The 23141-nt window shown below is 43.7% G+C and overlaps 1 protein-coding gene across 1 annotated transcript in view; it reads left to right on the plus strand.

The window, feature by feature from the left end:
* LOC140721584 (uncharacterized) overlaps window positions 1-23141 on the plus strand; it is a 113791-nt gene that overhangs the window by 68595 nt on the left and 22055 nt on the right. The window contains exons 12-15 of the mRNA XM_073036407.1: window positions 34-108; window positions 3029-3142; window positions 16112-16204; window positions 22845-22952. Of these exons, the coding sequence (XP_072892508.1) occupies window positions 34-108; window positions 3029-3142; window positions 16112-16204; window positions 22845-22952 (390 nt within the window). The remainder of the gene's footprint in view (window positions 1-33; window positions 109-3028; window positions 3143-16111; window positions 16205-22844; window positions 22953-23141) is intronic.

Below are 23141 nucleotides of genomic sequence, written 5' to 3' on the forward strand. Positions count from 1 at the left end.
GATTTCAAATGGTTTTAATTTCTTTTTTTTTAGAATTGGTGTTCTTCCAAACAGGTATCTTTAATCTGGTATTCTTACTTGGCATGTCTGTCACCACTTCAATTGAAGGTAAGTGCTTGAACATTATTCTGTATTTACATGATATGATGGACTTGTTACTGAGCAGACTGATAGAATTAAGTGTCTCTGTCAGAACATTGTGAGCTGCTTTATCTTGATCACAAACAGATACAGTTCTTGTCCCTTCAGCTGAGGACTGGGAAACCTGCTGGAGGTTTGAAATATCTGAATTTCCATTTTAGTTTAAATCTCTGTTCAGAACAACTGGCCACACAAAATTTCAGACAATTACACACAAGTCATGGAAAGTGAGATTATATTTCTGAACATTAATCTCATTCTTGTCCACAGAACCTCCTTTCTGTACCCTAACTAATGAATCCCCTATCCCTACAGTTCACCCCTTCTCCCTCCTTCCCTCCTGAGTTACAGAGCCAGACTCAGTGCCAGAGACCTGACCGCTGTGTCTTTCCTCTGCTAGGTCATCCCCCCCAACAGTATCCAAGTGGTGTACCTGTTGTTGATGGGGATGGCCACAGTGGTACTCTGCACTGGCTGTTTAATCCCTTTCCCTGTCCTGACTGTCACCAAATTTCCCGTGTTCTCCACCTTGAGTGTAACTACTTCTCTCTATGTCCTATCTGTCAACCCCTCAGCCTCCCGAATGATCCAAAGTTCTTCCAATTCCAGCATCAACTCCGTAACTCAGAGTGTTAGAAGCTGCAGCTGGAATCATTTCTCACAGGTATAATCACCAGGGACACTTGAGGTCTCCCTGCCTTCCAACATCCCACAAGAGGAGCATTCTACTATCCTGCCTGGCATCTCTACTGTTCCTAACTGAGCAATGATAAAGAACAAAATAAAATGTTGTGGGAGAAGAAAACTCTGTCTACAGCTTTTTTTGCCCTCTTTCACTCTAGCCTTGAAGAGCTAAAGCCTCAAAATCTCCACTCTCTGACCACTCCAATGATGGTCGGTCCACTGGCCAGTTACCTTACTCTAATTTGTTCTTGTCAATCAATCCTGAATGCTGATGTGGCACTGCCCAAAGCACGGAACTACCATGAGACACTGCCTTCTCTGCACAATGGGTGAACGGGAGTGAACTATGTCTTCTCAGGCTTCCAGTCTCTCCGATAGGGCACTGCGCAAACGATTATCAAAACGTCATTCTCCCTATTCTGAGAGTGTCTAGGACCTGCAATATTAACTCTGTTTCACCTTCCACAGATGCTACCCAAACTGCTGAGTGCTTCCAACATTTTTATTTTTTATTAAACGCAGAGCTGACAGATTCTATGTACTTTGTAGTAAATATCTAAAAGCACCAGTGATCCAATACCCATGGGAGAGCAGAGTTTCTAATTATTGATTAATATAATGTAACAAACGGATATTGAAATTCATCTAAACTGGAGGAAAAGCAAGTTCCAATGAGGAAATTCAGACTGTACAATAGGATATTTATATATTCATTGAGTGGGTGACAACTCAGCACATGGAGTTTAATACAGGAAAGTGTGAGGTGGGGCCCTTGAGTAAGAGGAATCAGACTGTAATGTCAATGGAGAGGAATTGTAAATGAGTGACTTGCAGAGAGATCACCTTGTAAAGGAATCACAAAAGATTCAGAGCATTAAATAATTAGGAATAGGAGTGTTATATTAGCCTTAGTTGCAATGGATTTGGAGTTTAGAAATGGGGAAGTATTTTTATCGTTGTGGAGAGCATTGGAGAGTCCACTTGGTACTGTGCACAGTTCTGGTCCTCTTGTTTAAGAACAATTGCACGAACACAGCAGGCAGTCCAGGACTGGTCCATAAGGGTAATTCCTGGGATGAATGGCTTTTCCCACCACAAGCAGTTGGGAAGTATTTAAAGAAGAGATGGATAAATATTTGAAAGATTGGGGAATTCGGGAATGTGTGGGACTGGGACAGAAGAGGAGATGGGGCCTGAGGCAGATCAGCTCCAATTTTATTGAATGGTGGGGCAGGTTTAAGGAGCTGAGTGACCGACTCCCCTCTTATTTTCTTGTGTTTATTATCTTCTTGCAAAAGAACAATGGATTGTGGTCCTTAACACAAGAGATTCTGCAGATACTGGAAATCCAGAGAAACTCACACAAAATGCAGGAAGAACTCAGCAGGTCTGGCAGCATCTATGCAAAGGAATTAAGAGTTGATGTTTCAGTTAACCCTTCATCAGGACCAGATAGAAATGGGAAAGAGCCAGAATAAGACGGGGGTGACGGAAAGGAGTACAAGTTAGACAGGGAGTACAAAGGAGTAAAAGTGATAGGTGAAGCCATGAGAGGAGGAAAGTAGATGAGTGGGGGAGGGGTAAAGTGAGAAGCTGGAAGGTGATAGATGGAAAAGGCAAATGGCTGAAGAAGGAATCCAATCGGAGGGGAAAGTAGTCCATGAGAGGAAGAGGAGGAGGGCACCAGAGGGAAGTGATAGACTGGTAAGGAGAAGAAATAAGAGACGAGCCAGAATGGGGGGGGGGGGGGGCGGTGTGGTGGGATGGAAGAAGAGAAAAGGAGGAGGGGGAGAAATTGCCAGAAGCTAAAGAAATTGATGTTCACGCCATCAGGTTGGAGACAGTATGAACATTAATTTCTCCAGCTTCTGATTATGTACTCATCAAGACTTGGCCATCTGAACACCAGAAGGAGCGCCCAGTGTAGCAGGTAACAGGGAAATACTGACTGGGAAGAGAGACTAAGTCAGTTTATTCATGGCCGGTGTAACAAATCAGTGGCTTGTTCACCCAGCACAGCCGGTAGAGTCAGTCGGTGCAGACCAGAAGTCAAGGTTGACAAGACTGGGCAGTGATGAGCACATCTCTTCCCTGCAGGAGATAACGGGAACAAATTGGTTGTGGCAACAATTGGCAGCTCTCCTGCTCATTTTTCTGGTGTATTGTTGCATGTTTGCCGACTTGAATTTATTTGTAATTGCAGGTTTTTACAGCAAGGACACTGTCACATTTGTTACGTCAATCACAATGGTGGTGTTGTTTCCAGTGGTTTTTATTGCATTTCTGATTCTCTGGTGGGAAGTATTTTGGTACAAAGGTAATTATTATTATTATTATTGTTATTATTATTATTATTATCATCATCATCATCATCATCATCATCATTATTTACACTTGTGTTTAAACTTCAGGAATTTCTCCAAAGAAAATGCAGTTAATTTTAAAAGAAAAATCTCCCCCACCATTCTGGGTCCCTGAGACATGAGGGATGAAATTCCCCTGTATTTTTGCCCAGTTGTGGAGTGGTGTTTCACGGTGACACCACTGCTGGAACAATTCTGGAAACATCTCTGACCTGGTGTCAGAGATAGTACTTGAGGGTAAAATGTCTCAACACAATTGTGGTACACACATTATGTTGTCAAAGGTGATGTGTCTTGTGATGTAGAGGTGAGTAGTGCACGCATTTTGCTCCTCCGTGGAGAGAGTAAAGAGCACCAAGTTTCTGAGAATGCACAAAATTGATGATCTTACCTGGTCTGTTAACACCATTTCTTCGGTCAAGAAAGCACAGCAGCATCTCCATTCCTTGAGGAGATTGAGATTGATAACCAATTTTTACAGGACTACCATTGAGAGTGTCCTGACCAGCTGGATGACTGTTTGGTACAGGAACTGCAAGGCATCTGACCGCAAGTCCCTAGATAGAATAGCGAGGATTTATGAGAATATCATTAGGGTCTCACTTTCACCAATGAGAGGTGTCTATCCGGAGTGTTACATACGCAGGGCACTTAGCATTCTCAGTGATCCCTCCCATCTATCCAACAATCTTTTTGATACCCTACCATCAGGAAAGAGGTACCGTAGCATTAGGACCAGAACTGTTAGGATGAGAAACAGTTTCTTCGCCCAGTCCATAAGACTATTGAACTTCCTGACACCACCCAGGTCTCATCATGTATCGAGCACCAGTAGTGCTAAACTGTTTACTTTTTACTTGTATCACATATGTACCTTGATATTTGTTAATTTATCTGTGGTAATATTGCCTTATGTGTTATGTGTGTGAGTTATACGTACTGTATTGTGCACCTTTGTCTGGTGGAAAGGTGTTTCATTTGGCAGTATACACGTATACAGTTGAAATAAAATAAAGTTGATCTTGAACTTGAAAGTTGCCCCTTAATCCTGATGAAGGGGAGGTGAGAGAGTGGTAAAGCCCCTCCTCATGACATGGATTTTAGCAAAAGTTTAAGTTCCTCATGGCATACTCAAGAAACTAAATGACCATGGGATCCAAGAAAAGATGGTGTTGGAATAAAAATTGGTTGAGAGGGAGGAAGCAAACAGTGAGGATCAATGGGAGTTTCAGTGTCTGGAGGGCCATGTGTGGTGAGTTAAGCAGGGCTCAGTAACAGGTCCCTTGTTGTTTAAGGTTCATGTCAATGATTTGAACTTGAATTGAGGAACACGATCAGGAAGTTTCCTGTTGATCACAATATCAGCAGTTTGGTTGACTGGAAAGAAGAAAGGTCTGGGTCACAGGAAGTTATCACTGGTCTCCATGGATACACAAAAGAGGAAATGGAATTCAGTCTGGAAATGTTTACAGCAGTGCTTTTGGGGAGAGCAAACTAGGCATAGAAACAAACAGTAAACAGACGACTAACGCATGGAGAGGAACTGACAACTCTCAATGTTCATGTGCACAGATCCCAGAAAGGAGCAAGTTGGGTGGAAAAAGTAAAGAAGCCTCACTGTTTACTCTCGTTGGCCAGTGTAGAATACAAAATTACGTTCATGTAGCAGAACCATATGAAGCTTATTATTTAGGCTACATCTGGAGCAGTGCATGCAGTTCTGGTCACCACTCTGCAGAAAGGATCTGATTGTACTAAACAAGGTGAAGAGGAGAGTTGTGACAATATTACCAGGGCTGGAGAACTCTAGGTATGAGGAGAGGCAGTCCAGGCTGAGGTTAGCCATGAAGCAAATGAGACTGAAATGTATGAAAATGGATCATTCGATGTGGATAGCCATGATTGCCTAAGTGTGTAATGCGCAAGGCACGTGAAGAAGAAGGAGCACTGTGTGTAATAATGGTCTCACAGATATTGGAAGAATGTCTTGAAAATGGAGAGGGTGCAATAAAGTTTCTGATGATATTACGAGGACTGGTGGGGTTGGGTTATAAGAAGAGGCTGGATAGACTAGGATATTTATTCCTGTACAGTAGAGGCAAAGAGATGAGAGAGATTCAAGAATAATAAATTCACGAGGAGCACAGATAAGTGAATTGCTAAAATCTTTTCCTCAGGGTAAGAGAGTCCAGTACTAGAGGGCATAGGTTTAAAGTGAGAGGAGAAAGGTATAAAAATGACCTGAGGAACAACTTGTTTTACACAGACATGGTGATGAATTGCCAGAGATTGAGAGATACAGAAGTTACAATATTTAGAAGGCTTTTGAACAATTACATACAGAGGCAAGGTTTAGAGAGATGTGGGCCAAACACAGGTGAGGTCACTTTGAGAACCCTCTGGGGTGAAGTGCCATTTTCCATAGCTGTGTAGCTCTGACTCTGTTTCAATTAGCAGAAAGATTAAAGAAGAATTCAAATTTTTTGACCCATTGCTGTGAGACATGGAGCTGGAAGCATAAACCACCAGGGAAGGACAGGAGCACAGTTAGTCGAGATGGTGTCTCACAACTCCAGTGACCTGGGTTCAATCCTGACCTCTCGTCCTGTCCACATGGAGATTATCCACTTTCCCATGACTGCCTGGGTTTCCTCCCATATCCCAGAAAGGTGGGTTGCTAGGTTACCTGGTTTCTGTCAATTGCAGTAGCATATGTATGTGGATGTGGAGAGAAATGGTTTCAAGAAGTAATCAGGAATGGACAGCTGCGTGAACTGGAATAGATGGGCTGAATGGCCTCCTTCCATGTGGTAAGGAAAGTGGGGTCTTGCCTTTTGTTTTGTGCACAGAGCTGGTGATGGGAGATGTGAAAGGGTGAGGAACAATACCTGAGGAGAGGGAACTATTAGCAATGGCATTAACATTGGAACCAGGAGAGGAGGTTGGTGATGAACAGGATCTAACAGAAGGAGGGTTGAGCATGAAAAATAAATGGATAGAATCCAGACTCAATGCAATTTCAACACCAGGGCATCGAGGGACATTTGGGAGGGTTGGTCCAGTGTGCAAAGGGAAGTAGGGAAACTACAGGGGCAGATGCACAGTCTGAATCCCAGACATTCATGGGTTCAGTGCACATTGTTAGAATATTTCAGCATGGTGAATTGTGGGAACAGTGGTGAATTAGGGGTTCTCTTTGCATTTCTGCATAGTCTTTGAATAAACAATTGGTGAAGGAGAGCAGGACCTGATGATGCTGAATAGGGTGCAGCCAGATCTGACGATAGGGGTTTAAAGCCATTTTTCACTCAGGACACACCTCCACACTTGCATTTCTCATTTGAGGGAGGCTGTACCACAGCAGACACTCAGATGAGGGATTAATGTAGGTTTTCATAAATAAAATGAAGTGAGGCATTTTATGTTTAATGAAACCCGTAACACATTTTATTGAGCTCCCAAAGCAACACATAAAAATGTACTAGAACTCTTTACATAACAATGTCATCTCATCAGACCAGCCTCTTAAAGTGAAACCCCAACTCAATGTCGATGGTTCTGAATTATGTACATTTCTGCCAATCACGTTACCCTACACAGGCCCCTCTGGAATTAACTAAAACCAGCATTGTGAGCCTGTCTGAAGCTCGGATCAGCAGCCCGGCTCGGGTCCTGTGCTCGTCCAGAGGTGATGGCAGGGGCTTGGCAGTGGAATACTCCAAATCTCGGTGGGCTGGTTTAAGGCGATCTTCTGAAATATTTTCAGGTTTATCCCTCTTATCAATGATGAAAGTCTTTTCCCTCTGTTCCAAAATGCAGAATGGGCCATCGTAAGGGACCCTAAGGGGATGTTGGTTTACATCATGGCAGATGAAAACAAACAAGGTGGAATGTAGGTCAACAGGAAACCAAGAGTGATTTATTTTGTAGCCTGGGAAAAATACACAGTCAGGACAACAAATACCTTTTCAGGTCTTTCATTACTTTATTTGTTTCAGATATTTTAATGCAGAAAGAGGGTATCAAAATAAAAACAACAAAATTAATTTAAAGAAATGCACAGTTCCTGCTGTTACAATCTCAGCCTAACGTTGGTCCACACACTTGTGTGTCAACTAGTTACAGATGCAGTATGAAAATCCAGAACATCAATGCCATATCTGCACAAGGTGTGTCGAGCTGTAGTTACTATGGGTCCGAGTTAGGTAACTGGAGATCCAGCTCGATGACCTTCGCCTGGTCAGGGAGAGCGAGGAGGTGATAGAAAAGAGTTATAGGCAGGTGGTCACACCGGGACCACGGGACACAGACAAGTGGGTCATAGTCAGGAGAGGGAAGGGGAAGAGTCAGGTACTAGAGAGTACCCCTGTGGCTGTACCCCTTGACAATAAGTAGTCCTGTTTGAGTACCATTGAGTACCATTGGGGGAAGCAGCAGTGACCGTGCCTCTGGCACAGAGTCCAGCCCTGTGGCTCAGAAGGGTAGGAAAAGGAAGAGGAAGGCAGTAGTGATAAGGGACTCGGTAGTTAGGGGGTCAGACAGGCGATTCTGTGGACGCAGGAAAGAAACTCAGATGGTAGTTTGCCTCCCAGGTGCCAGGGTCCGGGATGTTTCTGATCGCGTCCAAGATATCCTGCAGTGGGAGGGAGAACAGCCAAAGGTTGTGGTACATATTGGTACCAATGACATAGGTAGGAAAAGGGAAGATGTCCTGAAAAAAGAGTACAGAGATTTAGGAAGGAAGTTCAGAAGCTCGGGATTACTGTCTGTGCCATGCAACAGTGAGAATAGGAATAGAATGAGGTGGAGGATATGGGTAGGAAAAGGGAAGAGGTCCTGAAAAAAGCCTACAGGGAGTTATGAAGGAAGTTGAGAAGCCGGACAGCAAAGGTAGTAATCTCAGGATTACTGCCTGTGCCACGCGACAGTGAGAATAGGAATAGAATGAGGTGGAGGATAAATGCGTGGCTGAGGGATTGGAGCGGGGGCAAGGATTCAGATTTCTGGATCACTGGGACCTCTTTTGGGGCACCTGTGACCTGTACAAAAAGGACGGGTTGCACTTGAATCCCAGGGGGACCAATATCCTGGCGGGGAGGTTTGCTAAGGCTACTGGAGAAATTTAAGCTAGAATTGCTGGGGGGTGGGAACTGAACTGAAGAGCCTGGGGAAGAGGAGGTTGGCTCACAAATAGAGAAAGCTTGTAGACAGTGCGAGAGGGAGGATAGGCAGGTGATAGAGAAGGGACACGCTCAGACAGAAGGTTTGAGATGTGTCTATTTTAATGCAAGGAGTGTTGTGAACAAAGCGGATGAGCTTAGAGCATGGATCAATACTTGGAGATATGATGTGGTGGCCATTACAGCGACTTGGATGGCTCAGGGACAGGACTGGTTACTTCAAGTGCCAAGCTTTAGATGTTTCAGAAAGGACAGGGAGGGAGACAAAAGAGGTGGGAGTGAGGCACTATTGATCAGAGATAGTGTCACGGCTGCAGAAAAGGTGGCTGCCATTGAGAGATTGTCTACGGAGTCTCTGTGGGTGGAGGTTAGAAACAAGAGGGGGTCAATAACTTTACTGGGTGTTTTTTATAGGCCGCCCAATAGTAACAGTGATAACAAGGAACAGTGAGGGAAACAGATCCTGGATAGGTGTAATAATAATAGAGTTGTTGTAATGGAAGATTTTAATTTCCCAAATATCGATTCGCATCTCCCTACGGCAAGGGGTTTAGATGAGGTGGAGTTTGTTAGGTGTGTTCAGGAAGGTATCTTGACACAGTATCTAGATAGAGAGGCTGTACTTGATTTGGAATTAGGAAATGAACCTGGTCAGGTGTCAGATCTCTCAGTGTGAGTGCATTTTGGAGATAGTGATCATAATTCTATCTCCTTTACAATAGCATTGGAGAGAGATAGGAACAGACAAGTTAAAAAAGTGTTTAATTGGATTAAGTGGAATTTTGAGGCTATCAGGCAGGAAATCGGAAGCTTAAATTGGGAAGAGATGTTCTCAGGGTAAGTATGGAAGAAATGTGGCAAATATTCAGGGGATATTTGTGTGGATTTCTACATAGGTATGTTCCAATGAGACAGGGAAGTTATGGTAGGGTACAGGAACCGTGGTGTACAAAGGCTGTAATAAGTCTAGTCAAGAAGGAAAAAGCTTACAAAAGGTTCAGAGAGCTAGGTAATGTTAGAGATCTAGAAGATTATAAGGCTAATAGGAAAGAGCTTAAGAAGGAAATTAGGAGAGCCAGAAGGGGCCATGAGAAGGCCTTCACAGGCAGGATTCAGGAAAACCCCAAGGCATTCTACAAGTATATTAAGAGTAAGAGGATAAGCCGTGAAAGAATAGGACCCATCAAGTGTGACAGTAGGAAAGTATATATGGTACTGGAGGGAATAGCAGAGGTATTTAATGAATACTTTACTTCAGTATTCACTATGGAAAAGTATCTTGGTGATTGTAGTGATGACTTGCAGCGGACTGAAAAGCTTGAGCATGTAGATATTAAGAAAGAGGATGTGCTGGAGCTTTTGAAAAGCATCAAGTTGGATAAGTCGCCGGGACCTGATGAGGTGCACCCAGGCTAATGTGGAAGGTGAGGGAGGAGATTGCTGAGCCTCTAGTGATGATCTTTTGCATCATCAATGGGTTCGGGAGAGTTTCCGGAGGATTGGAGGGTTGTAAATGTTGTTCCTTTATTCAAGAAAGGGAGTAGAGATAGCCCAGGAAATTATAGACCAGTGAGTCTTACCTCAGTGCTTGGTAAGTTGATAGAGAAGATCCTGAGAGGCAGGATTTAGGAAGATTTGGAGAGGTATAATATGATTAGGAATAGTCTGCATGGCCTTGTCAAGGGCAGGTCGTGCCTTACGAGCCGATTCAATTTTTTGAGGATGTGACTAAACACATTGACGAAGGAAGAGCAGTAGATGGAGTGTATATGGATTTTAGCAAGGCACTTGATAAGATACCCCATGCAAGGCTTATTGAGAAAGTGAGGAGGCATGGGATCCAGGGGGCCATTGCTTTGTGGATCCAGAACTGGCTTCCCACAGAAGGCAAGTGGTTGTAGACGGGTCATATTCTGCATGATGGTCGGTGACCAGTGATGTGCCTCAGGGATCTGTTCTGGGACCCCTACTCTTTGTGATTTTTATAAATGACCTGGATGATGAAGTGGAGGGATGGGTTAGTAAGTTTGCTGATGACACAAAGGTTGAAGGTGTTGTTGATAGTGTGGAGGGCTGCCAGAGGTCACAGCGGGACATTGATACGATGCAAAACTGGGCTGAGAAGTGGCAGATGGAGTTCAACCCAGATAAGTGTGAAGTGGTTCATTTTGGTTGGTTAAATATGATAGCAGAATATAGTATTAATATTAAGAGTCTTGGCAGTGTGCAGGATCAGAGGGATATTGGGGACAAAGTCCAAAGAATGCTCACAGCAGCTGCACAGGTTGACTGTGCTTAAGAAAGCATACGGTGTATTGGCCTTCATCAATCTTGGAATTGAATTTAGAGGTAATGTTGCAGCTATATAGAACCCTGGTCAGACCCCACTTGGAGTACTGTGCTCAGTTCTGGTCACCTCACTACAGGAAGGATGTGGAAGCCATAGATAGTGTGCAGAGGAGATTTACAAGGATGTTGCCTGGATTGGGGAGCATGCCATATGAGAATAGGTTGAGTGAACTCAGCCTTTTCTCCTTGGAGCAATGGAGGATGAGAGGTGACCTGATAGAGGTGTATAAGATGATGAGAGGCATTGATCGTGTGGATAGTCAGAGGCTTTTTTCCAGGGCTGAAATGGTTGCCACAAGATGACACAGGTTTAAGGTGCTGGGGAGTAGGTACAGATGAGATGTCAGGGGTAAGTTTTTTACTCAGAGAGTGGTGACTGTGTGGAATGGGTTGCCGTCAACGGTGGTGGAGGCGGATACGATAGGGTCCTTTAAGAGACTTTTGGGTAGGTACATGGAGCTTAGAAAAATAGAGGGTTATGGGTAAGCCTAGTAATTTCTAAGGTAGGGGCATGTTCGTCACAACTTAGTGGGCCAAAGGGCCTGTATTGTGCTGTAGGTTTTCTATGTTTCTGTGTTTCTAATATACAAAACCAATACAGTAGTGGCAATTCTGAAAAAACAATACAAACAACATTAGAATCGCACCAACACAAAACCTTGTACATAAGATCAAAATGTGAATAAATACGTCTCATCTTAATGAAGATCTATACTCACTTTGGCACACACGTGCTTAACTTCCAAGCATGTATAGGCTGGACCCTGAAACAAATTCTCATCGCTCACACTACTCAGGTAATAAGGAACTTCACACAACCACAGCAGTCAAAGAGCATGGGAATAACTACAGGACCACGCCATAGAGGGGGGGGGGGGGGTTAATTGGCTCAGGTAACATCTTATGGTCACAACCAACATCTCCAGTGGCCTTCCTAGCCACAATGGTAACTACAGATTCAGCAGGTATGTGCTCAGTATCTTTTCCTGATACTCGGACGACGGCTTTCTTTCCAGTAGTTCACATCTGCTCTTTCTGGAAATCATCTCTCCAGCTAGAATCCAACTTTCCTTCTAGAGTCGTGTCAAATCCTGCGTAGACAAGTTGACAAGTTGTCTACATTGGCTTATAATGTTCATGCCTACAATGCATGGGACGGGTTGTTCAGTGTTAACAGGATCCCTGAATACTAGAAAGCCACATTTGGGAATCTTCATGCCCATCGCTTGAACCTCCAGCTCTAGATACCCAAGGTAAGGAATATCAAGACTGTTAGTGGCTGTTAACCTAAGCCAGCCGGCAGTGGACAACATTTCCTCATCCTCTCCATTCAAGTGTTCTCGAAGGAACTGCTCAGTCACGGTGCTCACTTGACTACCTGTGTCCAACAGACAACGGACAGAGACACCTGATATCTTAAGCTCAATGGCAGTACATGGTCCTATGGCATGTTGCAGCAACTGGTCACAGGATGGCTGTACATTATCTATGAGGTTGCCCCAAATTGCCCGACTCACAACAACTTGAGGGCTGGAAGATGCCGGCTGTACATCCCTCGCACTTCACTACTGTGGGCAATTCTTGACCACATGCCCCCCTCACCTGACACTTGAAACATACTGGTTGCCCATCCTCTGTGAATCTAGGCTGCAACTTGGGTCTACTGCTAATTGCATATGCAACACCTCTCTGTACGGTAAGATCTTTCACTGCTTGAGTCAATTCACTAGTGGCTTTGCCCTGCTCTGCAACTACTTTAAGGACATTGCCTAGAGTAACAGATTTGGATTCCTGAGCTTTCGGAGGGGAGCACTGTGCCTGGCTACTGACACACTTTGACTTTACAATCTTTTCATTTCCTGACGACCCTTAAAAACCACAGATGAGCCTCCTCTTGCACTCCTAACTTTGAGGACCCAGGGTTATTCCGCACAAATCAGTGGAGCTCCCTTCCAGGGGAAGGATCTCTGATCCCATCTATAAATTGATCTCCGAGCACCACCCTTTCATTGGCCAGAGCATCAGGGGAACAGTTCAGTTGAAAGTTAAGAGCTTAGGCTAGGGCATGTGAAAACTCTATGTCTTCACCCTCACACTGTTTGTGACTATAGAAGCTATGCAACAGCTGGTGTGCACTATGCTTGTCTCTGAAAGCCTCCCTGAGACAGGTGAACAAGTCATCAGCCTGATCATCACTGCACATCAGTGCTTCTTCTAGAGCTGCACCCCTGAGCAGTGACATAACAAAATCATACTGATCCTGGTCAGTCTAATTTCCAGCATGAAGTACACAATCAATTTCTTCAATAAAGTCATCAGCAGACCTCCCATCTTTCTCAGCATCCCCCGTAAATGGAGCGATGTGTCTTTCCCTTGGAATGTATACATAGGACCTTTTGCTTAATTTATCAACAGTTGCCATGGCTTCCTCATGCTGACCATGCATCTCTCTAATTTGTTCATTGAAATCAGGTTCAGTTTGCTCATCCTCTGAATGTAACGTTATGAAAACTCAAGTCCTTAAAAAGTCTCTGTGACAAGCCTGGAAAAGGGGTTGCTGACATCTCCTGCAGAAAACACGATGACTTCACGGCCGCAGTTGCTCTGGATCACCGTCACAGTTCTACATCCTGGCTTCAGTCCCTGATGTCCCAACCCGGCATCAAGACTCTACCATGGTCTCCACGTGACACCGCCTCACGGGAACGACTGTCCTGTCCTTCACCACTACCCTATTATGTATTGTATATTGTACTGCATACAAACATCAAAAACCCTCTAAACTGGCTTGGAATTACCCCACTGCTGCTACCAAATTTTGTAGCCTGGGAAGAACACACACTCAGAACAACAAATACTTTTTCAAGTCTTTAATTCCTTTATCTATTTGAGATTTTTGAATGCAGAAAGAAACTATCAAAAGCTTAACTTTGGTCCACACACTTGTGTATCAATTAGTTATGTATGCAGTATGAAAATAAATAAAACAAAATATACAGAACCAATACAGTAGTTGCAAACACCAGAGGGCATATGTACAAAATTAAGGGAGGGAAGTTTAGGAGAGACATCAGGGGTAAGTTTTTTTACACAGAGGGTTGTGCGTGCCTGGAATGACTTACCAGGGATGGTGGTGGAGGCTAAAAAAGTGGTGGTGGGGTATTTAAGAGCCTCTTGGACAAGCACATGGATGAAAGAAAAATGGAGGGTTATTGGGGTAGTGTGGGTTTAGTACTTTTTTTTAAAGGATTATATGGGTCGGCACAACATGGAGGGCTGAAGGGCCTGTATTGTGCTGTAGTGTTCTATGGTTCTATGGTTAGTGGCAATTAGAAAAAACAATACAAACAACATTAGAATTCCACCAACCTGTACCTTGTACACAACATCAAGCATATGGATAAATACATGACATTTTACCTAAGAGGTATACTCACATTGGCGCACAAGTGCTTAACATCCAATCACGTACAGTCTAGACCAGCCTTTCTCAAAGTTTTTGCTCTGGAGGAACCCTTGCAATAGTTTTCAGGTCTCAGTGATCTCCTGATAAAAAATATTATATCTAGAGCTCACGGTACATTAGTATGCTCAGTAAGTTGTAGATATAACAATCCAAAAATAATTGTCAATGCTCTTTTGAGTAGAGAATGAATTTTTTAGCCAATCTTTCTTGAAAAAACAGGCAGTTAAGCTTAGCTTACCATTCTTGAAATTAAACTCTGTCATAAATTTTAAAAGTTCATAAGGCAAACAACAAATTTCTGCAGATGATTGGTAAAGGGTCTGGTTGTGTTGAGGAAAAAGGAAGGCTGCAGAAGGACTTAGACAGATGAGAATGGGCAAGAGAGTGGCAAATGAAACACAATGTTGGAAAATGCATGGTCAAGCACTTTGGTAGTAGAAATAAATGTGCTGGGACAAAGTCCAAAAATCTGAGATGCAAAGGCACTTGGGAATCCTTGTGCAGAACACCCTAAAGTTTACCTTGCAGTTTGAGTCAGTGGTGAGGAAGACAAATGCAATGTTAACATTCATTTCAGGAGGATTAAAATATAAGAGCAGGGATGTGATGCTGAGGCTTTATAAGGCACTGGGGAGGCCTCACCTTGAGTATTGTGAACAGTTCTGGGCTCATCTGAGAAAAGATGTGCTGGAATTTGAGAGGGTTCAAAGGAGGTTCACAAGGATGATTTCAGGAATGTCAGGGTTATCCTATGAGGAATGTTTGATAGCTCTGGGCCTGTACTCGCTAGAATTTAGAAGGATTTCAAATTTTGAAAGGCCTAAACAGAGTAGATGTGGAAAGGATATTTCCCATGGTGGGGAAGTCTAGAACAAGCGGGCACAACCTAGGGTAGAGGGACATCCATTTGAAACAGAGATGCGGAGAAATTTCTTTGGCCAGAAAATGATAAATTTGTGGAATTTGTTAACACAGGCAGCTGTGGAGGCCAGGTCACTGGTTGTATTTGAGGTAGAAATTGATAGGTTGTTGATTGGCATTAAAGTTTACAGGCATAAGGCCAGGGAGTGGGACTGTGGAGGGGTAAAAAAGAATTATCTATGATTGAATGTCAGAGTAGACTCAATGGGCCAAATAGCATAATTCTGCTCCTATCTTTTATGGTCTTGTAGCCTTCTAAACAATAATTACTGAACCCATCAGTCTGAATGAATTAAAAACTCTGGGTGAAGGAAAAGTGTCCCTTGGATCTTATGATGGACAATCCCTCAGACATGTATCACTGGTTACCAATGGACTTCCTGGACAACCACTATCCTTATCCATGTTAAATGTCTCAGCATTTGGACAGTTTAGTCTGCACTCACATTGAGTTCAGTTTTTTCTTGGACCAGAACACTGTTTGAAGCCTTGAACATCTGGGTGTGGTGATGGTTCAGTCCTCAACAACAGAACAGGCTTCACAGTGGAACTTCAGTGCTGTAGCTGGGGCTGGGTATTGTCACCACAGGCAGGACCACATCAACTGAAACCTTCACCATCTCTAGAATAATACAAAGCTGATTTGCAGTGGATTGTTACCTCATCTGCTGGATATGTACACAGGGAGACTGCAGTGTATCTGCCAATTCTGCATGTGCAGACACTCGATAAGGGAGTACAGAAGTTATCAAATATGTGTTTGTTTGTGTTTATCTGTTGTTTCCTGGATTCTCTGCTTGCTGCCAGTGTGAGAGAGATCCCTGGACTTTCTTCAGATTTCTGCTCCATTTCTGAACTGGTTGGGTTTCCCTCTGTTTAGGAAGCCTGACTGACTCAGGATCAATCTTCATTACCAAGAACATGTTGTAAATCGATGCTTATGTGAAATAATTTGTATAGATCTGTTACTATGGCTTTCAAACTGATTAATTTTCATTTATCCAAAGAGGGTGATAGATTGAGAAGATGGATGTCTGCCTATAATATTGGTTTTCTCATTGTCATCATCATTGTTACAATTTCCTGGATGGCGTTTAAAGGTATGTGCTCAAATGTTATTCTGTATTTTCATGTAAATGATGAACTCGGTTCTCTGGAGTTTGGTTGGAACGAAGTGAGTTTCTCAGTCAGGATGTTGTGAACTGCTTTACCAGGACCACCAGCACCTGAAGTCCTCAGTCCCACAGCTGAAGTCCTTTCCCACAGGGGGATCTGCTGGAGGTTTAGACCTTAATGGCATTTCACTGATGCTCATGGAACTAAAGGCAAAATGTTGACCTGAACACACAGTTGCCTCAATGGGACAAGGCAGAGTGTGGGGATAATTTGCATGAGATCTGTGTTTGGATTACTACTTGTCTCAGATTGACGGAGGAACGACAAGTTGCATGACGAAATTTCCCAATGAAGCAAGGAGAAGTGGTAGCAGCTTTTTGGTCAACAGGGATTAATAGATGGGAATGAGCAAAACCAGGGCTAAATGCCACTCCACAGCCAGACAAATTCATGTGGGCATCAGGATTCTGACAAGTCTTTAATAGGTCTTGGAGACAGAGAGGAATTATGTGTCTCAAATCACAGGAAGGAGAAATTGGTCTTTAAGAATTCTGGTGTAAGTTTGCTGAGCAGAATTTGCAGAAACTAGGGCTGTGCTGAATGAATCTGAGACAGCCAAAGGGTGAAGTAGTTAAATTTTACAAGAAGTCAGATTTTACAAGAAGAAGAGCTTTGACTAGCAGCCAATCCAGACATCAGAAGTTTGGAGAGGAGGGGACATCAATCTGGTTCATTTCTTGAGGATAAAAGGCAGCAGTGTGTCACAGTCTGAGGACCAGCCACCAATCAGCATTTAGGATTGATCAGTAAGAGTAAGTTAAAGAAAGGCTGGGGCAAGCACAGTGTCCATCATCTCAGTGGACATCGTCAGAGTGGTGATCATAAGACTTTAGCTCTTCAAAGGGAGGCTTCATTCAGAGAAAGCAATGAAAAGTCAACCTTATTTTTTTCCCTTCTCTTCTTTATATATGTCCAGTTAGAACAGTAGAGATGTTATATTAGAAATGCAATATTAGCATTTATTTCGGGAGTACTACAATAGAAAAACAAGGATGTAATGTTGAAACTTTATGAAGCACTGATGAGTACTGTGAGCAGGTTTGGGCCTCATATCTTAGAAAGGATGTGCTGAATCTGGAGAGGATTCAAAGGAGATTCATGGAAATAATTCCAGGATTGAATAGCTTGTCATATAAAGAACATTTGATGGCTCCAGGTCTGTATTCACTGGAATTCAGAAGAATGAGAGGTGACCTCATTGAAACCTATCGAATGGTGAAAGGCCTTGATGTAGTGGATGTGGAGAGGATGTTTCCTATGGTCAGAGAGTTGAAGACCAGAGAACACAGCCTCAGAATAGAGGGGCATCCTTTTAGAATGGAAATGAGGAGGAATTTCTTCAGACAGAGAGTGGTGAATCTGTGGAATTCTTTGCCACATGCAGCTGTGGAGGCCAAGTCTTACGTATGGCATATTTAAGGAAGAGGTTGATAGATTCTTGATTGGTCAGAGCATGAAGGGATACAGGGAGAAGGCAGAGATTGAGGCCGAGGGGAAAATTGTATCAGCCAATATGAAATGGCAAAGCATACTCGATGGGCCAAATGCCTAATTCTGCTCTTATATCTTATGGTCTTACTAAAAGGTCACGGGGAGACAGAGAGCCCTGCTGCTGCTTGAGACTGGAACTGGGAAACTTAGGCAGGAAATTTAATTACAGAACATTGGATTGTTCCAGTATTTTACAACAAGGAATCCATTTTCCTGAGGTGAAAAAGGAGTAACACACACTGTACAAATGTAACTGGGTACTGTGGGTACCAGTTACCCTCATGCCCCATCATTTTCATGTCAGGGGCACGTGATGTCATTCCCTGTGCAACACCCCCCTCTAGCGGAACCGCTGGGTAATTGCATCATGTGTTTTTTTTGGCCACCCCTGTAACAGTTGTCTTCACTACGACTTGTGTTGGCGTGTGGCATCGGTCTAGTGATCTGAAGGTCACTGGTTTGAGCCTCAGCTGAGGCAGCATGTTGTATCCTTGAGCAAGGCACTTAACAACTAATTGCTGTGCGACGACACCAGTGCGAAGCTACTTGGGTCCTAGTGCACTTCCCTTGGACAACATCGGTGGAGAGGGGAAGGCTTGCAGCTTGGGCAACTGCCAGTCTCCCAAGGCGCAAATCCATGGTCTCGCAAAACTAACGGATGCCTTTACATGGCAGCTGTGAACTGGGACACCTGCAGCTATTAACTATTGACCTTCATCCCTCAGGGCTCCCAAACACCCTGACAACAACCATTTGTTGTGGTCGTGGTACATATTGGTATAAACAACATATGTAGGAAAAGGGAGGAAGTCCTGAAATCGGACTACAGGGAGTTAGGAAGGAAGTTGAGAAGCAGGACCGCAAAGGTAGCAATCTCGGGATTACTGCCTGTGCCACGTGACAGTGAGTATAGGAATAGAATGAGGTGGAGGATAAATGTGTGGCTGAGGGATTGGAGCAGGGGGCAGGGATTCAGTTTTCAGGTTCATTGGGGCCTCTTTCGGGGCAGGTGAGACCTGTACAAAAAGGATGGGTTGCACTTGAATCCCAGGGGGACCAATATCCTGGTGAGGAGGTTTGCTAAGGCTGTTGGGGAGAGTTTAAACTAGAATTGCTGGGGGGTGGGAACTAAACTGAAGAGATGGAGGAAGGGGCAGTTGACTCACAAATAGAGAAAGCTTACAGACAGTGCGAGAGGGAGGATAGGCAGGTGATAGAGAAGAGACATGCTCAGACCGATGGTTTGAGATGTGTCTATTTTAATGCAAGGAGTATTATGAACTAAGTGGATGAGCTTAGAGCATAGATACTGGAAGTACTTGGAGCTATGATGTTGTGGCCATTACAGAGACTTGGGCTACGTCCACACTACACCGGATAAATCCTAACTGAAGCTTTTTCTCTTTGTTTTGACCTTCCATCCACACTAAAACAGCATTTTAGTCCACCAAAAATGGAGCTTTTCTAAAATGCTCTCCAGGACATGTAATGTTGAAAATGCTGGATTGGCCGGAGCAGTGTGGATGGGGTAACTGGAGAAATCTAAAAATGCTGTCACGACGTGCCGGAACAGATGGTGACGACAGCGTGCCATTTCATTGTTTTCTTGAATGCAACCTAACAATTTCAGAACAGACAGCAATGAGACTGAAGCCAGAAGTGTTAGAAACGTACTCACCAAATACTTTGACCCATAACTTACTGAATAAATAAGTATACTCACTTTGCCCTGTTTTCTGTCCTTGCTCGTATGAAGGTGGTTTCCCTATTTATGCAAGTACTTCTCTGACAATAGATGTGTAACAGCCTAATGTAACATTGTATGGAAATACAAGATAATACTGATGCAGACAAGTTTTATACATTTAACAAGGTGCTTTATTAATGCAACAGGGTTGGTCAGTTTTTCAATGTTCATCGTCAGCCGGGTCATACTGTCCGTGAACTCCCTGTCGGTTGCTTCCATACACACCAGTATTTTTTTTTAGTTTAAAGTCCTCCTGTGTGAGAGCCAACAGCTGTCTGTCATTTAAGTTTATCTAGTCTGTAACTGAACAACTGCGCACCAACACTTTCACGGCGAGTTTCGACACAAAACATGCCACTTGTTTTTGGTAGATGTGTCCTACGCATGCGCAGGAGAAGATTCACTGAAATATCAGTTTCAACGTGGAGAGAGATATTTTTAAAAATGCATAGTGTGCCTATCATTTTTACGCGAAACTGGCGTTTTCAAAATTATCCGGTCTAGTGTGGATGTAGCCTCGGATGACTCAGGGGCAGAAATAGTTACTGAGAGTGCCAGGCTATAGATGTTTCAGAAAAGACAGGGAGGGAGGCAAAAGTGGTGGGGACATGGTAATGAAGATCGGAGATAGTGTCACAGCTGCAGAAAAGGAGGAAGTGATGGAGGGATTGTCTATGGAGTCTCTGTGGGTAGAAGTTAGGAACAGCAAGTGGTCAATAACTCCACTGGGTGTTTTTTATAGACCACCTAATAGTAACAGGGACATTGAGGAGCAGGTAGGGAGACAAATTCTGGAAAGGTGTAATAATAACAGTGCTGTCGCGGTGGGAGATTTTAATTTCCCAGATGTTGATTGGCATCTTCCTTAAGCAAGGGGTTTAGATGCCGTGGAGGTCGTTAGGTGTGTTCAGGAAGGTTTCTTGTCACAATATGTAGATAAGCCTACAAGAGGAAAAGCTGTACTTGATCTGGTATTGGGAAATGAACCTGGTCAGGTGTCAGAACTCTCAGTGGGAGAGCATTTTGGAGATAGTGATAACAGTTCTATCCCCTTTACCTTATGAGGCAATCAGACAAGAAATTGGAAGCATAAATTGGAAACAGATGTTCTCAGGGTAATGTATGGGAGAAATGTGGCAAATGGTCAGGGGATGTTTGTGTGGTATGTTCCACTGAGGGTATGGGAACCGTGGTGTACAACGGCTGTTGTAAATCTAGTCAAGAAGGAAAGAGCTTACGAAAAGTTCAAAAAACTAGGTAATGATGGAGATTTTGAAGATAATAAGGCTGGCAGGATGGAGTTTAAGAATGAAATTAGGAGAGCCAAAGGGAGCCATGACAGGATTAAGGAAAACCCCAAGGCATTCTACAAGTATGTGAAGAGCAAGATGATAAGATGTGAGAGAATAGAACCAATCAAGTGTGACAGTCGAAATGTATGTATGGAACCGGAAGAGATAGCAGAGGTACTTAGTTAATACTTGGCTTCAGTATTCACTTCGGTAAAGGATCTTGGTAATTGTAGGGATGACTTGCAGCGGACTGAAAAGCTTGAGCATGTAGATATTAAGAAAGAGGATGTGGAGGAGCTTTTGGAAAGCATCAAGTTGGATACATCACCGAGACCAGATGAGGTGTATCCCAGGCTACTGTGGGAGGCGAGGGAGGAGATTGCTGAGCCTCCAGCAATGATCTTTGCATTATCAGTGGGGATAGGAGAAGTTCCGGAGGATTGGAGGGTTGCGGATGTTGTTCCCTTATTCAAGAAAGGGAGAAGAGATAGCCCAGGAAATTATAGACCAGTGAGTCTTACTTCAGTGGTTGTTATGTTGATAGAAAAAATCCTGAGAGGCAGGAATTATGAACATTTGGAGAGGCATAATATGATTAGGAATAGTCAGCATGGCTTTGTCAAAGGCATATTGTGTCTTATGAGCCTGATTGAATTTATTGAGGATGTGACCAAACACATTGATGAGGGTAGAGCAGTAGATGTAGGGTATATTGATTTCATCGAGGTATTTGATAAGGTACCCCATGCAAGGCTTATTGAGAAAATAAGGAGGCACGGGATCCAAGAGGACTTTGCTTTGTCGATTCAGAATTGGCTTGCCCACAGAAGGTAATATGTGGTTGTAAATGGGTCATATTCTGCATGGAGGTCGGTGACCTGTGGCGTGCATCAAGGACCTGTTCTGGGACACTTACTGTTCATCATAATTGATATAAATAGCCTCGATGTGGAAGTGGAGGGATGAATTAGTAAATTTGCTGATGACACTAAGGTTGGGGGTGTTGTGGATAGTGTGGAGGCCTGTCAGAGGTGGTTCAGTTTGGTAGGTCAAATATGATGCCAGAATATAGCATTAATGTTAAGACTCTTGGCAGTGTGGAGCATCGGAGGGATTGTGGGTTCCAAGTCCATAGGACACTCAAAGCTGCTGTGCAGGTTGACTCTATTAATTACTGACCTTCATCGCTCTGGGCTCCTGAACATGCTGACAACAACCATTTATTCTGCTGGTGCTGATTCCCCCCCCCCCCCCCCCCACCTCCCCGTCTCCATTCCTTCCCGTGACTCTGCTGATTCTCTGTTTTAGTTTTGCCATTTGAGTGAGTGTGGTGTAGATTTCCCAGATCTGTATCTGGATCCCGGGGGTTCTGGTCTCAGTCCCCATCCCCACAAAGCCTCCGTAACACTGGCCGTGTGGAGCTGGGTCATTTGTCAGCCATGAACAGTTCGAGGGACTAAATCACCTGCTCCTGGAATTAAAACCTGAATCTGCTGGGAATCCTCAGCAAGTAGCAGGTGAAGCACGGACAAGAAATGGGTTGCAGGGTGTTACATACCCCTTGGGTATCTTGTGACTGTCACATGACCATGATGTAATTGAGGCTCTGCTGGGCATGTTGTAATGGTCTTGTGATGGTGGAGTGATGTAATTTTCCCGCCAGTGAGAGGTCATGTGATGGCCTGTTTCAACAGGTATAAACGGAGCAAACCTCGCTGTGACGCAGGTCAGCTCATGGCTTAATTTATCAGTGACTCCGTTCTACCTATTTGGTTTCATGACACAGTTTCGTTTTAAAGTGGAGTTTTAATTTCTACCGTAAGAATCGTTGTGCCGGCAGAGATCTGCTCTTGAACAGAGTGTGATGAAAGGTGTGTGAAATTGGAGAAGGTCACTGCTGTCCCTCTTCACAGGAAATTAGCTGAGTTTTTCAGTTCATGAGGGCATCAGCCTTCTGTTCAAGAGGCAGCATTCTCTCCTCTTATCACCTTGATTTGGTTACAGATACAGTTATTCAACTGTTTTTAATTGCAGGCCTCAGACCAGAGGATGTAGGAGTTGCCATTACATCGATGGTGGGACTGGTGTTTTCTACAGCATATGCTATTATATTCATGTGCTGGTCAAGGAAAGGATCTCCAGGTACCTGTTATTGTCTAATTTGCATTTCAGCAGAAATACCAAGTGACTCATGTTGACAAAATGAACTCCTCCCACACCCCCACCCCCATCCCCACAGAGTCTCTGGATTCCTGTGGTACCCAGAATGCAATTGCCCTACATGATTGACAGGTTGAGATATGAAGTGGTGACACAGAATGTCTGGAGTTG

This window comes from Hemitrygon akajei, chromosome 2, assembly GCF_048418815.1.
Source record: "Hemitrygon akajei chromosome 2, sHemAka1.3, whole genome shotgun sequence".
Taxonomy (NCBI): Eukaryota; Metazoa; Chordata; class Chondrichthyes; order Myliobatiformes; family Dasyatidae; genus Hemitrygon; species Hemitrygon akajei.